This window comes from Pelodiscus sinensis, chromosome 2 (assembly GCF_049634645.1).
Source record: "Pelodiscus sinensis isolate JC-2024 chromosome 2, ASM4963464v1, whole genome shotgun sequence".
Classification (NCBI taxonomy): Eukaryota; Metazoa; Chordata; order Testudines; family Trionychidae; genus Pelodiscus; species Pelodiscus sinensis.
In genome coordinates this window covers 232,153,666-232,169,924 of record NC_134712.1, presented here as the reverse complement: position 1 = coordinate 232,169,924, position 16,259 = coordinate 232,153,666, and the positions used below count along the sequence as shown (strand labels likewise).

The following is a 16,259-nucleotide window of genomic DNA, read 5'->3' as shown; positions in this document are numbered from 1 at the left end:
GAAGATTAGTGTAAGTCTTGCTTTGGAACTTTTTGCTTTGTCATTGTTGAATTCAGCCAAAGAATTAACCAGTATGACCATAATTTTAAAAAGCAATGTTAAGAAAAAAGGATGAAATATGACATTCTGAAATAGAAAACTTTATCCTTAAGAGTATTGAGCACCCAGACTATAAATCTCTGGGTGTGCATGCATGTCTGTGCAGTTCTGCTAAATGTTTGTTATTATTTTTATTAAAGCAATACTGGTGAGTACAGGATGTATCTTTATACCATTTTAGGTTTGTCTTTACTGCAACAGTTAGTTTGAGTTACTCTACTTGGGCTAGCCTAGCTTGAGTCAGAGTGGCTTTGCTGTGAAACACTTCAGCTACGTGGAATGCTTGGATTAGCACTTGAAAAGTTGCTATGATTTGAGCACAGCTTCTGGTAGTATGCTCACTGCATAGCTCAAGCATCAGCTGCCTTTGAGCTCCAACCCTTTCCCCTTATTAGCAGAGGCAGCTTGAATTTAAAGCATCACTTGACTCAAGCTAGAAGTTTCTGTATGTGAAAGGGAAGACAGGTGAGCTCAAGTTACAACGTGACCTAGCAGTAAAATCTAGCCTTGGGCATTTAGCTGTACAACTGTTTAGAAACTGTTTCCAGCACTTGTGGAGGATGGTTGTGGATTCTGCATTTAAATCCTTGTTTTTCCTCTTGATATAAAATTTCATGTCTGTGAACTTGCAAAGGATTTATTAGCTTAACCATAAACATTCTGGGGAAGATTTTCAGCAAGGGATAATCAGTTAACTAGTTAAACTTTGTTTAACCGGCTAACCACTTAACTAGGATCCCACCAGTGAGAGGCTGTGGCCCCCTGCTTGCAGCATGGTGCAACAGGCCCAGCCAGGCTGTAGTGGTTCCAATCTGCAGTGCAGCATGGGCAGGGGGTTACTGCAGCCTAGTCAAGCTCATCGCACCGTGGGCTGCCTGGGCCGGGATGAATCCACTGTAGTTAGGGGGAAGCTTGCCCTGGGCCAGGTTACAGTAAAGTGTCACCAGGTAAGGGTGATGCTTACCAGTTAACTGGTTACATCCCTATTTTCAGCTCTGTAAACTGGTAGCATAGTGGGGTTCAGTGAACTATGGCAGTTTACAATAGCTGAGGATCCTGCCATCTCTTGCACAGATAATCTCACTTCTCCTAGGTCAGATCAATGCTGCAGCATCACCAATGTAGCACTTTAGTGCAGACACTCAATACAGCAATTGGACGGGTTCTCTCACTGCTATAGCTCTACTGCCTGAGAAGCAGTACGTAGGTGGCGGGAAGAATTCTCATGTCAGCCTGGGGCTGTGCACACCATAGGTTAGGTCAGCATAGCCATGTCACTCAGGGATGTGGTTTTTCACATCCTGGAGAGATCAGCAGTTCTGATGTAATTTTTCAGTATAGGCTGTGGCCACATTAGAGAGCTTACAGTATTGCAGATGCATCTGTGCTGCTGTAAGCTCTCTAGTGTAGTTGCTCTAAGCCAACGTGAGAGAGCTCTCCTGTCAATTTACTTAATCCACTCCTAAAGAGTGATGGGAGAATTTCTGTTGCCAACATATTGCTGTCCACGTAGACAGTGTAACTGTGTCGCTCAGGGAGATGGCTCATTCACACCCAACTGACATGAATTATACCAACATAAGTGGTAGCATAGACATTTAAGATATACTAGTAAAGCCTCCTTGTGCACATTCAGTTTATATGGGCAAAAAATTCTGCTGTTGGTATAGTTTATATCAATTTTGTGAGTGAAAATCTATATTGGTAAAAGCATTTTTGTTGCCAGTCTGACTGTATTTACACTATGGCTTTTGCTGACAGAAAATTATTACAAAAAACCCACACCTTTAACAAATAGTGCTGTGCTGGCATAAGATTCTAGAGTAGATCTGGCCTTCAACTTAAAAATTAATCATTGTTTTCCCTTCCACACAGCATTTCCTTACACTTCTTGCTAAAGATGATGGGGGGAAAAATAGCCTATGTACAGTATCTGTTCTTCCTTTGCAGAAAGGAAACTCTAGTGGTTGTCTGGATACTAGGTACGTGAACAAGAAGTCAAATAATGAGCCTTATCCGAGGCAGCAGCGTGGGGAGAGAGGAGGCGGCCGCAAAGCCGTCTCTGCCCGTGGCAATCCAAGGCCTGCCGTGAGCAGAGGCTGCTTCTGTCTACGATTGGGTCCAGCATGGACAGAGTCTGGTGTAGGAGAAAGAAAGAGCCTGAAATATGGGTCTGGTGCTTGAAGCAAAGTAAGAAAGAATTATACTATAAGTAATAGACAGGCCGTGTCAAAAGCAGATGTGTGCCTGTAAGTAAGTATCTTTTAGCATTAAAACTGCTTGCACTGCTACAGTATGAAATATGTAAATACATTCCACCAGGATAGTACAAGAACAACCAGCTGAGTACATGGTAAAATAGTATGAAACAAGAATGAAAGCGTAACAGTGGGCAGTGAATAGGAATTGTTTGAGGAAAGTACCAAACATGTAAACACAATAGTATTATTAAAGGCTAAAACAGGGGTCGGCAACTTCTCTCAAGTGGCATGCCAAGATTTAAACCTCCTGCCCTGGGCTGTGCCAGTCTCCCACCATGTACCACCCTAAATCGGCTCACACGTCACTTATGGCACACGTACCATAGGTGCCAACCCCTGGACTAAGATGTCAACCATGCTCAGATACATGACCTCCAAGAAAAACACTAGAGGGTGCAAGGTAATGTTAGAAAGTCAGTAGATAGCAAAGCTGTCCCTGAGCCAACACTGAACCAATGTTCCAGCACAGAGATTAGACACACTACACTACGCTGTCTTTCAAGAAAGACGTAAAAACAAAGATCATTCAGACGCACAGTAGTTAAAAATCATACGGTCCATTTTTATAATATTTTTTAATAGGAGCAAGATTACATTTTAAAGACAGTTTTGCCTGTGGTACACAAGATCACGTGTACAGATTTCTGAAGTATCCAGACACTCCAAACTGAACTAAGACCATGGAAAAATTGCTTTTGTGAGTCTGGTTCTGGTCTTATGAAACATGGCCCTACATGTTCAGAAGTGTGCTGATTAAATACAACAGTCAAATGTATATCTTTCTGTTGGTTGGCTGGTTCTATGGAATAAAATTATACATGAGACATCCTAAATATAGACATGGAAATCATGCAATAGTCGTTCACAGAAAAGGAGTACTCCCTTTAAATTTTTGAATCTACCCTAGTGGTGGGCAAATACTGGCCTGCAGCCCAGATCTGGTCCACAAAGGTTAGCCCCTAGTGGGCCCCGACACTGCCATATTTACCTGAATCTCTGCAGGTACTGGTGATCACCGTTCCCAGCAGCAACGCATTGCAATTCCTGGTCACTAGGAGCTGCAAAGTCCCATATCTGTGAAGGTGTAGGGAAATATAGCAGCAGTAGCCCACCAGGGTCTAACCCTGGTGAATCACCTCCATTTTATTGCTCACCCTGATATACCGCCACACTAATCACAAGAGCCCAGTACCAACTAGGGTTGTTAAAATGCAGTTAATTGATTATTCGGTGCAGAGCTGCTGCTTTGAATTACCCCTTCCCCATCCCCTTTGCTGATAGAGGCAGTGTGGGGAGGGGGAGGAAATAGACTAGTCAACAGACTATCCGATACGCAAATGCTTAGCGGATAGTTGATTTGTTGTTAATATCCTTAGTACCAACCAGTTAAAAGTCACAGATGCTTCTGGCCAAATCCTGCTAACAGTTAAACTTGTGCAATTTTGTTGAGTACGGTGAGATTGGAAAAATGAAAATGAGGGCAGGACATTACCCACCAGGCATAAGCTCTGAAAGGAACCAATATTCTCATTCAGTAAATCTTCGTTAAGTAGCCTAGAAAGATTATAATACCTTACTACTCTTGAGTGTTATACTTGATAACATATAAAACCCCATAATTCTCACTGAGTCCTGCACACCTGAGGCACACTTTGGCTTTGTCTACACTTAAAAGTTTAAAGCCATGGCACCAGCAATAGAACACTATGTAAACCTCCTCTAGGAGGGAAGTCGCTAACAGCACTCGGAGTGAGCTCCGAACCTTGTAACAAGGTTCACATTGGCACTTTGCAATGCTGTAACTTGCTTTGCTTGCAGAATGGGATGTTTTTTGAAACTTCTGAGCCAGAACATTACATCACTGTAAAGTGCCAGTGTAGACTCATGTGTTATCTTAATTCAGATGTTCTCACATGGCTACTAACCATTTTCACTGTAATGGTCTGCTGTTTTACAAGAGTTTGTCTATCAGCTGCAGAAAAATTAACATACCTCAAAAAAGTGATGAATTGGTGTATTATGGATGCAGTAACACGGGATGCAGTTATCTGATCTGCAATTGGCAATGTAAAATGTGACCAAGCAACATTAAAAGGATTTTGCCGGGGGCGGCGGGGGGAGAGAAACCAGAGTAACTTCTTACAAAAAGAACGGTATTTTCTACCAATACCAAAAGCAACTTTCCATTAGTCCCAGCTCAATGGACTAGTCTTTGAGCTCAGCTGGTTTCAGGGTATGACAGTGATCTCATGCCATGTATCTTGTGAGCTCATCATCCCCCCATCAAAGCTCAATATACAAAGAATCTACTGTGGAAAAACATGTGCCACCCAGGAAAACCAGGTCCAAGAGCCACTTTTTTCAAAACAACCATCTCTCAGTTTTTTCACTAGTTAAGCCAAACAGTGGATCTGACTGTGTGACAGCAGACATGCTGACAGCATGTATAAATTTCAGTGCTGTCTAGACCACAGCCAATCTGCATTCTAAATGTCCTGTATCAAGCTATCTTTTATTACCTATCACCACAGCACTGAGCCTCTTACAGAGCCCATTCTGTGTGATTTTCAAATGCAGAACCTTCATAGGCAAAAGGAATAAACAATCCATCTTACATGTTTTTAATCAGACCAATAACCAAATGATACAGCAATTTTGAAGTGGGCAAAAAAGATAGGCTTAAAAAAAAAGTGAGGCCATCTAAGGCTATATCTACACTGGGAATGTTTGGTGACAAAAGTGCTGTCAACATGCAAAAGTCACCAAAAGTGAAAATCAGTCAAACCAGTTTTTCTGCCTCCCATTGTCCACATTTCATGGCCACATTGCTAGCACCATGACGACAGAGCAAAGCAATGTGGGTAAGCATCCCACAGTGCAGTATTGTGGGAAGGCAGAGCTGATCACTGCACTTCTTGGGCTTCCCTCATAGCTCTGTGAGCTCTCCATGCTGAGGAATGTCAAAGTAGCACAGCAGCCTCGTCAGCCTTTCCTTTGCAGCAGCAGTCTGCCTGCCACTGTGTTCTTAGCAGAGCAGAGCAGAACAGAAGAATTCCAATAATTTGCCCTTTGTTCATCCCCCAAATGGAACAGTTCACTCAGCTGTCAGATACTTCCCAGAGCTTTGAAAGAGGAGGGGTGCATGCCTACTTGTAGCAGAGATCACAAAACACTGAGGATGTGTCTAGACTACAGAGTTTTGTCGACAAAAGTGGACTTTTGTCGACAAAACTATACCTGCGTCTACACTACCGCTGAGTTCTGTCAACATAACGTCGACAGAACTCAGCAGTTTTGTTGACGCTGGTAAACCTCATTTTACGAGGCATAACGCCTTCTGTCGACAGAGTTCTGTCGACAGAAGGTGTTACTGTATCTAGGGTTGTGTCTAGACTACAGGGTTTTGTCAACAAAGCAGCTTGCTTTGTCGACAGAACTCAATGTAGTCTAGACGCTCTTTGTCGACAGAAGCTTTGTCGACAGTATCTGTCGACAAAAGCCTGTAGTCTAGACGTACCCTGAGTTTAGCCACCAGCCCAGACATTCTCTCAACAAAACACACAGCAGAGTCCACACTAGCTCTTTGTCCACAATAAACGGAGGGGAAAAGACAAAAGTCTTTTGCAGGAGTGGAAGTCTTTTGTCACCAAAACTGGGTGTTTTTACCCAACAAAATGTGCATTGTAGTGTGTACCCTCAGGGTTTTGTCAACAAAAGGCAGTTTTTGGTGACAAAACATGCCAGTGTAGATAAGCCCTAAGTAATAACAGTACAGTAGAACCTTGTTATCCGGCACGCTCGGAAATTAGGGCGTTCCGGTTATCTAAAAATTCCAGTTCTGAGGGTCCCATCAGCCTAGGGAAAAACCAATGGACAAAGATAGTAAAACTCAAGTTTTTAATATTGGTAGTTTTGTAGCGTGGGGCAGTTGGCCTCACATTTCTATTTTGAGTTAAAGATTATTAGTACTGTACTTACTAAATAAAAAACTGTTAAGCCAATCATGGTAAATCAAGCCAGGCTGTGCTCCTGAAGATGTGACAGTATTGTGGCTGCGGGCAATGCCAATTAACAAAGTTTTCTGGTTAACAGAGTGCAGGATAACAAAGGTTTCACTGTAATTTACCAGACTGGCTCTTTAAATGATCAACTGTTTTCTCTTATATTTGTAGCCAGGATACTGCTAGATAAAAGTGTCTTCATGAACTACAGATAGAAGATCATCCAAATTCATTACGAAATCCTCAGCCTGTTGTCACAACTTTCTTGTAGCAAGATTTTAAAGATTAAACCATTTCATAAACTTTAAAAGTTTCTATAAGCCATCAGTCATTGAAGAATGGACATCTTCTGAGCAATATCATAGAATCATAGGATACTAGGACTGGAAGGGACCTCGAGAGGTCATCGAGTCAGGTCCCCTGCCCTCATGGCAGGACCAAATACTGTCTAGACCATCCCTGATAGACATTTATCTAACCTACTCTTAAATATCTCCAGACATGGGGATTCCACAACCTCCCTGGGCAATTTATTCCAGTGTTTGACCACCCTGACAGTTAGAAACTTTTTCCTAATGTCCAACCAAACCTCCCTTGCTGCAGTTTAAGCCCATTGCTTCTTGTTCTATCCTCAGAGGCCAAGATGAACACGTTTTCTCCCTCCTCCTTATGACACCCTTTTAGATACCTGTAAACTGCTATCATGTCCCCCCTCAATCTTCTCTTTTCTAAACTAAACAAACCCAATTCTTTCAGCCTTCCTTCATAGGTCATGTTCTCTAGGTCTTCCTTCATAGGTCATGTTCTTTAATCATTCTTGTTGCTCTTCTCTGGACCCTCTTCAATTTCTCCACATCTTTCTTGAAATGCCGTGCCCAGAACGGGACACAATACTCCAATTGAGGCCTAACCAGCGCAGAGTAGAGTGGAAGAATGACTTCTCATGTCTTGCTCACAACACACCTGTTAATACATCCCAGAATCATGTTTGCTTTCTTTGCAACAGCATCACACTGCTGACTCATATTTAACTTGTGGTCCACTATGACCCCTAGGTCCCTTTCTGCTGTACTCCTTCCCAGACCGTCGCTTCCCATTCTGTAGGTGTGAAACTGATTGTTCCTTCCTAAGTGGAGCACTTTGCATTTGTCTTTATTAAACTTCATCCTATTTATTTCAGACCATTTCTCCAATTTGTTTAGGTCATTTTGAATTATGACCCTATCCTCCAGATTAGTCGCAACCCCTCCCAGCTTGGTATCATCCGCAAACTTAATAAGCGTACTTTCTATACCAATATCTAAATCGTTGATGAAGATATCGAACAGAGCCGGTCCCAAAACAGACCCCTGCGGAACCCCACTTGTTATGCCTTTCCAGCATTATTGTGAACCATTAATAACTACTCTCTGAGTACGGTTATCCAGCCAGTTATGCACCCACCTTATAGTAGCCCCATCTAAGTTGTATTTACCTAGTTTCTTGATAAGAATATCATGCGAGACCGTATCAAACGCCTTACTAAAGTCTAGGTATACCACATCCACTGCTTCTCCCTTATCCACAAGACTCCACAAGACATAATATCTTATGATTCCTTTTCTGCTTTTGGACAGAATATAGCAGCAAAGCAGATATCACTACTGCCTCTGGCTAAAGCCTGAAAAATAATAGTCTAATTATCAGTGAAACCCAATGGATCCAAATCTTCAGAAATGTGTGTTATTGATTTAAGATAATCAAAAAAGTGATTCATGAACTATTTCCGTACTGCCATCATACAGAAAAAATATTCAAAACAGAAGTTTAGTCTTCTATCTTAGAAGTCTCTGAACAAAGTTTGTTCCCATTCAAACATTTCCAAAATTCCCTTCACTTACAGACATGAAGAGTTCCCAATACCTTATAAAAATCGTGCTTTTTGATAATATGGCATCAGTCAGATATAGCTGTAGCCTTAATCCTATATTCCTCTTTCAAGCAGAATTTCCACTGAGCAGCACACTATGAGTTTCCTCCCCTGCAAGAGCTGTATGATCAGGTCTTATAACTACAATTCACTGGTACCTGTTCTTCATTACAGCATTTGCAATCGTTTCAGTACACAACTAGCAAACCTCAAAAGGCTCTGTTTGAACAGGCTCTGAAAAGTTCATTTATTCACTAGAACCAGTTTCATCACAAAATTAGACTGGAAACGTGGAGGGAAAAAAAGCTTCTACTTACCCTGGAAATGCCGCAGTAATCAGTTTTCACAGAACTTGAGCATTTCCATTCTGGCCCTCCTTTGTACCAGAGCATTCAATGATCCAGGGAACAGACAGCTGAAAAGTTACATTTTTTCAAAACTTGGTGACAGATTAAGATTGGTTTCAGGATGGGAGAATGTTTAGGGTAGTGTAGTAAGTCAACTGTCACAAACCGTTGCACAGTCCAGGCCAATTAAGGAGAGGCTTTTTAGTATACAGTTGGGTGTGGCTTGCTGGGGCAGCCCTACATATACAGAGCTGCCCAGCAGAAAGAGTCAGTTAGGGCCTGACCAGGGAAAATGTAGGACCCGAGTCCCAGAGAAGCACCTTTGATAGAGCAGCACTGGGCAAGCTCAGGGGAGCTAGAGAGGGAGGCTCCTGCGTGATACCTGTCAGGCTGCTGGCCTTGACACTAGGCCCGGAGGATGTAAAGGGTCACAGGGGAAGTGACCCAAGGAACAGGAGGCAATGAAGGTAAGTAGAGGAGGGCAGGACAAGGTTGCTACCAGAGGGTCCCTCACTCAGGATCCAGAGTAGTGGGCAGCCCTGAGCTCCACCTTCAATCACACCTTGCTACCAAGGTGAGGCCCATACAAGCTGTAGCTTTTCCCTGAAACAGCGGGGCCTGGGTTGGAGGCCAAAGCTGTCCACAGTAGCAACAGAAACTAAGGACTGCTGATACAGCCTCCCAGAAAAGGGACGAAAAACTGTTAGGAGTGAGCACTGCTGGAGGGCAGTATCCTGAAGAGGACGCCATGGTAGGGGAGCGACGCAGGTCTACAACTGGAACATGGAGAGAGGGCATGGGGAAACACCAGCCAGAAGGATGAGTGCTGTGGACTAAAGAACTACCAGCAGGAGGGCCGCAGAGGTGAGCCCTCCTTATGAGTGGTAGTTTTATTTTAGAAAAGTTGTTTTGTCCAGTCCTAGAAATTAGAATTCTATACATCTTGATTAACACAAGGGGACTGAAGGCAGATTGGCAGGTAAAGGATAACAACAATTCATTCTACTTGCAACTATCTGTAATTCCTAAAGCACATCTTATAATCAGTACTTGAGAGCCTTCCTCTGTAGCATGGGGCACGGATCACTTGCTGGAGGATTCTCTGCACCTTGGGGTCCTTAAACCATTTGAGGACTTCAATATCGGAAATATAGGTGAGAGGATTATTCTAGGAGAGGGTGGGGGAGATTCTGTGGCCTGCACTGTGCAGGGGGTCAGACTAGATGATCATAATGGTCCCTTCTGACCTTAAAGTGTATGAGTCTATTAAAAAAAAAAAAAAAAAAAAAAAGCAGTGCCAGTGAATTAGCATTGCCAGGACTTGGAATTCATCATTGTCAATCGTACTGTATCTGTACAGTAATAGATAGCAAGAAACAGGTTTAAAAAACAAAGTAGCATAAATATCCAAATTGTTTGCTTACAGGGAGAGTTACTTTTTATTTCCATTTCCTTTTTACAAAAAAAATCCAACTCTTGAACAATCTGAAATATTTGCAGATTTGAATAGCTCTAAGGAATATTTCCTGGATTTTAGATATTTTGTAGGATGCTTGATGAAGCAAGAGCCGATATTCCCTTGTATAAAAATTAAAAAATTGACCGCAATATTATTCCTCCATTGTTTCACATAAAATATTTTCAAATTACTGAAAAACAGTAGCAATATTACTACAAGTGCACTATTTGTTTTTTTCCTTCCATTTTCCCACCATAAGCATCTGTATGTCAGATAGCTTCAAGCAATCTAATACAAAAAATGTATCCAGTCTCAGGAAATAATATTTCATAATCTTATTACATTTTGTTATCAGTCTATCATTTTTGACCAAAGACCTCTGGTGAGTTTGACTGCAAGACAACACATACACAGCAGTGAATAAAACAGTAATTTGAAACACCCGTAATATCCTGAATTGTGTTCAATGAAAAGACACTAACTCACTCTTCATCAGCCTCTTCAATGAAAGCTGATGCCTCTGATCCTGAGCAAGGCAAGAAAAACAAAACCCAATATTTTTATATGCTTACAGAGTCAAAGGCAGCTCCCTCACCTGAGAATTTAACTTTGCCACAGTGCTAAGCCTGATGGAACAGAGAAAGTACGTTTCCCATTATAGTACAGATATTCTATGTTCCAAAGGTAATGCACAGGGTCTTTTAATTGACAAGAATTTATTAGGGCAGAGACAAAATGCACACATGTGCCATCAGTGCTTCCATTCATGGAGCACTGTTACTTATCTTAAAATTTGTCTTAGTGCCAGTGGTCACAACCAGAGGTATTTGTGCCCCCGAGGCAGGTCCTATTTGGTGTCTGGGAGGTCTTCCAAGGAGTACATGAATGCATCTACATCTTTGCCCAGTTTTACAACAGAGTATATAAAAAGCACTACAAAAGTCAGTACCAAAGTCAGTACCAACTAAATTTCATACAAGGACTTGTTTATACTGCTCCATAGACTAGTCACTGAAATGTAAGTACAGTATTTATATACCAATTGATCTATTTTATAATTAGATCTATATGGTCTATATGGTAGAAATGAGGCAGCAATTTTTCTTTAACAACATTCCATGACAATTTTGTATGATGTCTGATTTTGTAAGCAAGTATATTTTAAGTGAGGTGAAGTTGGGGATATGTCAGACAAACACTCCTCAGGGAGTACAAGGGTCTCTGTAAAGGTTGCAAGCTAACGCTCTAACCAAACCATGAAGAGAATTCTTGGTGAAAAGTACATGTACAAGGACAAACATTTAGTATTTTTATATTGTTATCAGATTTTAAAGAGCGCACGACCCTTCTCCAAAAAAACCAAACCATTTCACTTAAAACTATAGCAAGACCTATTCCTACTAATGTGAGATCCATGAGAGAATGCAAAAAGTTGTTCGCTGCTACACTGGACAACATTGGTAAATCAGTCATTCACAGGTCAAAAACTTGTTCTTTCATGTCTCCAAATTCTCTTTTACCTGGTCATTATGCATTTTTCCCCCCACCAAGTGAACCCATTACAGTCCTATTTTTCTATTGTATAAACAAAAATGTCTGAACCACAATAGGTCAGAATTCCAGACTGTAACTTGATTAAAATAAATAATTCTAACTTGAGGTAAAGTTACTCGATTATTAAGAACTCCAAGTTTTAACCAGTGGTTAGAACAGGCTTAGTTTGCAACTGATCACATAATGTTGAAAGAATCTTGTGTGTGCCAAGGGGAATTTTTGGCTTTCTACTAAAGGGATTTCATGTCAAACTATTAGAACATCCTTGCTTTACCAATTAAGTTTTAGGACTAACTATTTCAGCTAATCAGAAACTAGCTTCTATGTATATTTTAAAATCACACTCAGAAATAGGCCAGGTTCTGATTAACCAGAATACAACATATGTTTGGTCATTACTAAGTCAATGAAAATATAATTTTTCCTAATAATGTTGTAGAGACTATTCATCACTCCATAATATCAACACCTAATCAATGTAATGGAAGGAAATAAGTCACTGGAAATTAACGCTGTTACAAGATCATAACTATGGGGGTTTGTCCTTTGTTTTATTCCCCTACAAAGATGAGCCTTGGCATGCACATAGAAACAGATGACCATTAGTCCATAACATGATTCCATGGACCATCTTGTTCAGAAAATTTGGGTGCACCTGAATTCACTTCTGAAAAATCAAACAGTTGAGTGAATTGGATCTGAAAGCTATGATGAGCCAGTGCACACAATGCATGCTAGGTAAGGGGGGAAAAATACAGAGATCTTGAAAGTACCATCCCTAGTCTTTCAATGTCAACCTAGACAAACTGTAAAGGCCTCAAATGAGGGGAGCGGGCAGATAAATAATGCCATAGTGCAATGTACATGAATCTGTACAAAGATCCCAAACACTGAATCAGGTGTGGGGAGATGAGAACCACACAGAGTTAAGAGGAGCTGATGGGAATAAAAAGGCTACAGCATGATGTATTAACAGGGGGCAAATAATGCTGAGTTGTACTATACAAAGCTAGGGGCACTGAAGGCCTCAAAATTGTGGATGGAGGTCCAAAAAAAAAAAAAAAAAAAAAAAACCCTTCACACCCTCTGTCTCACATGTATTTTGCAATCACCAGAAGACCGGTAACAAAACCGGGAAGAGGAGAGGATTGAATAAATTTTCCTCTGAGGAAACCTGGCAAGGAATAAATATTGGGGGCTGGGAGTTTCATGTCTTCCCTCCCCCTCTTTGAGCAGGACAGCAGAGAGTTCCCCACTTGGTTCCCCCTGCGCCTGGGGTGGATGCACTTCCCTGGCGCTGCCCCTAGGGCTGGAGATAGACGGGATTTCCCCAGCTCAGGGGAAACGTGGGGGGATTTCCCAAGCTTCATCCCAGCAGCCCACACACCTCTCTCTTACCGTCTATGTTCTCCCGGTCGCTGATGTGCTGCAGGTTGCAGCCCGTGTCCTCGCGGCTCAGCTCAGGCTCGGGGCGGTAGGACTCCAGGCGGGAGTGGGCATTCCTGCGCAGCTTGGGGCTGGAGGAGACGCAGCAGGAGGTGGTGTTTCCCATCTTCCTTCGCCGCCGAGCCAGGCGCGGGAGGATGCAGGGGTAGCCCGTCACCAGCGGCGGCGACAAGCCATGGGCAGCGGCGAAGAAAACAACAAGCAGCAGAGGAATAGGCGGTGGCAGCTGCTCCCTCCTGCCGCACTCCCCGGCTGATCCCCCCGCCGGCTCATCCACCGAGCCGTGCGCCAAGCACGCCCAGCCGAGCGGAGGGCGCGGCCGCTAAATCATCCTGCCCGGCAGGTACGGCACAAGGCGGCTAAGCCCGGTGCACGCTCAGCCCCATGGCCAGCGGCTGAGCTAAGCGACCTCCTACCGAGCCGGCTGGATCCACTCCCCGGCGCGCACAGCGGCGGCACCGCAGCCCCGAGGCTGCCTTTGCAAAAAGGTTCCGGTTCAAGTGGGTGGTAACATCTGCCCGCTGGGCTGGGACCGGGACCCGGCGCGCGTGCAGGGGCTCGGGAGCGGGGAAGCCCCCGGCTCAGCGCTGCAGCCCCTCTTGCTGCTGCCGCCCGGCCAGGGAACCAAGCGCCGGGCGGGAGGCGGCGGCGGCTCACGGGAGCATCGCGCCGGTCCAATTCGCTCGTGCAGCTGCCTGCCCCTAGCGCCGCTAGACACGCGCTGCCTCCCCCGCGCGCCAGGAGCGCCGGAACCTCGCTGCAAGGGGGGGGGGGAGCGGTGCAAGAAGCTCCTCCCCTTTATCTGCCTCTTTCCCGCCACCTCCCACCCCCCCCCCCCGACCCGCCTCTTGCCCCCTAGGCTCCGCCCCCACCCGCCTGCAGCTAGAGAGGGCAGCAAGCAAAGCCCTGTGCTGAGCCCCGGATCGTCCACCTGCACTGGGCCGGGCCTCTGGAGCAGCTTCTGCCGCGCGCCCCCACTAGGGCCCCCAGCGCCTTGGGCGGCTCTTCCCACGCAGGGGAGAAGGCGGCTGAGACCCACTGCAGCTCCACGCCCTGGGAAGTGGCTGGCGGGGGAGTGTCCTGGCCGCGCTCTCGTCTCCCATCCCCTCCCACTCGCACCCTCTCCCACCGCAATCCCGCCTGCAGCCACGCGCCTTCTGCCCGCACAGAGCTCGTGCGCTCCCCCCTTCAAGCCTGCACAGTAAGGAGCCGCGCCCGCAGCTCTCCGCCAGTTTCCTTCCAGGGGTTTTTCCTCCCCTTATGTCTTCATTACTCTCTCTTGAGAAACAGCGAGTGTCCGGGGCGCTGGAACTATGGGTGGTGGGAATGCGCCGCCAGCGCACCTTGGCTTCATGTGATGATAGCAATGAATAAGTTGGCAGTTCAGTGAGTTGCAGGACTCAAGTTATTAAAAATTGTTCCAACTTGGTGCCCTGTAGAGGCTTTTACTTTTGCTGCTGAAAATGCCTGGTTCGAACCCCAGTGCGCAGAGGGAAGGGGAGGGTAATGTCCCTAGACAGACATGGTTCATTCTTAGGTATATGTTAAAAGTTGTTTCGGGAGTTTAATCTCTTTGGGAACATCTACACAACAATGTTATTTCAGAATAACTTAGTCCCAGTCTACACAGCAAACAGTTATTTTGAAATAATGTAAAAATACTGTCAAGCTGGAGGACTTCTTGCTTGTACTCCTGTAACCCTCATTATAGTAGGAGTAAGGGAAGTTGGAGGAAGAGAGCTCTATTTCAAAATAAGTGCGGTGTAGATACTCCCAATTTCAAAATAAGCTATTTTGAAATAAGCCATGCAATTGACGTAGCTCAATTTGCTTTGCTTATTTTGAGTTAAGCCCTACTGTGTAGATGCACCCTTTATGGTTTTATTTTTTAAAATCTTCACAATAATTTTATCATGTCTTTAAATGAAACACAGAACAAAGGTGAATGAAAGTAATAGAGATGGGCCAACCAGTCAGTCCAGTTTGGCATAGTTTAGAATGGGGTTGAGAAGAAGGGCAGGTTTAACTGCACAGAAACCATAGTTTGTTCTTATATTATTTTTGGCTCCAAAATAACAGAAAACTCACAAGAGCCTCTCTTTTCCTGAGAAGTGGTTTCCAATCAAACTTAAACCAGAAAATAGGCCATAATTTATCATTGATCAAACTATAGGTGCTGGCTTTCTAATCCAAATTACATCCTCTGCCTGTCCTGCTGGCAGCGTACATTCAGCAATGACAAGTAGGAAACTGTCTTTGGAAAATGATATTCTAATCGAAGCCACCAATTTCTTAAGTATTAATTTGCATATAATTATTGCCAGCCCTGCCTGAATGTGATCATGATAACCTTTCCAAACAAGAAGGGAGTGTAACCAAGGGCATGTCTACACTAGGAAATTATTTTCAAATAACTAAATTCAAAATAACTCCCATAATAACTTTTGAATAAGTTTATTCCCCAAGGAAAGCAGGAGTACAGATTTTTTTAATAACCAACCCTCTATTTCGAAATAATGGGCTTGGTAGTATGGACGCTCGTCTTATTATTTCAAAATAAGGGGGATTATTTTGAAATAACTCCCTGGTGTAGACCAGGGCCCAGAGATGGGCAATAATTTTTGATGGGAGCCACTCCAAGAATTTAAGTGATCGGATTCTACACTCTTCTGTGATTTTAATGGAGGAACTGCAGGGTCTGTGATGGAGGTTGACTGCAGTAAGGGGCTTGGGGCAGGGAACTGAGATGCAGGAAAGGGTATGGGGTCAGGGAAAGCATTTGGACAAAGGAGGGGTTTGTGAGCTAGGGCAGGGGATTACGGTGCGGGATGGGGTGCAGTGTCTGGGCAGAGGTGCAAGGCCCAGGCCATGCCCATTGACCAGTTTCCAGCCAATGGGAGCTGCAAGATTTTGCTGAGGGTGGAGATAACATGTGGCACCCCCCAGGAGCATGTGGCACACAGAAACACACATCATCCTTGCAGCTGGCCACTCTGGGCAGTGTGTGAGCGCATGGCATACAAGGAGCCTGCCCTAGGGTTCTACTGGACCGTGGGATGGTGGCTAAGAATGTTAACTAGCGGTTAATTGAGTAGTTGAGTAGTCGATGGAATTTCCATTGACTAGTTGATAGGCACTTCCGCACTCCTCTTTTGAAATGTACAAAAGCCCTACTGGAGCTCT

At 44.0% G+C, this 16,259-nt stretch overlaps 1 protein-coding gene across 11 annotated transcripts in view; it reads right to left on the bottom strand.

The window, feature by feature from the left end:
* CCNY (cyclin Y) overlaps window positions 1-13,884 on the bottom strand; it is a 171,747-nt gene extending 157,863 nt beyond the window's left edge. For 8 of the 11 annotated variants that reach the window (XM_075922696.1, XM_075922695.1, XM_075922697.1 and 5 more), the window contains exon 1: window positions 13,029-13,165. Coding sequence is in view for 1 of the 11 variants with exons in the window: in XM_006133021.3 (XP_006133083.2) it covers window positions 13,029-13,182 (154 nt within the window). In the remaining 10 variants the exon portion in view is untranslated. Of the gene's footprint in view, window positions 1-13,017 lie in introns of all 11 variants that reach the window. The other 3 variants (XM_006133021.3, XM_075922702.1, XM_075922705.1) reach the window with 3 other exon arrangements.
* Window positions 13,885-16,259: the final 2,375 nt, after the last annotated feature.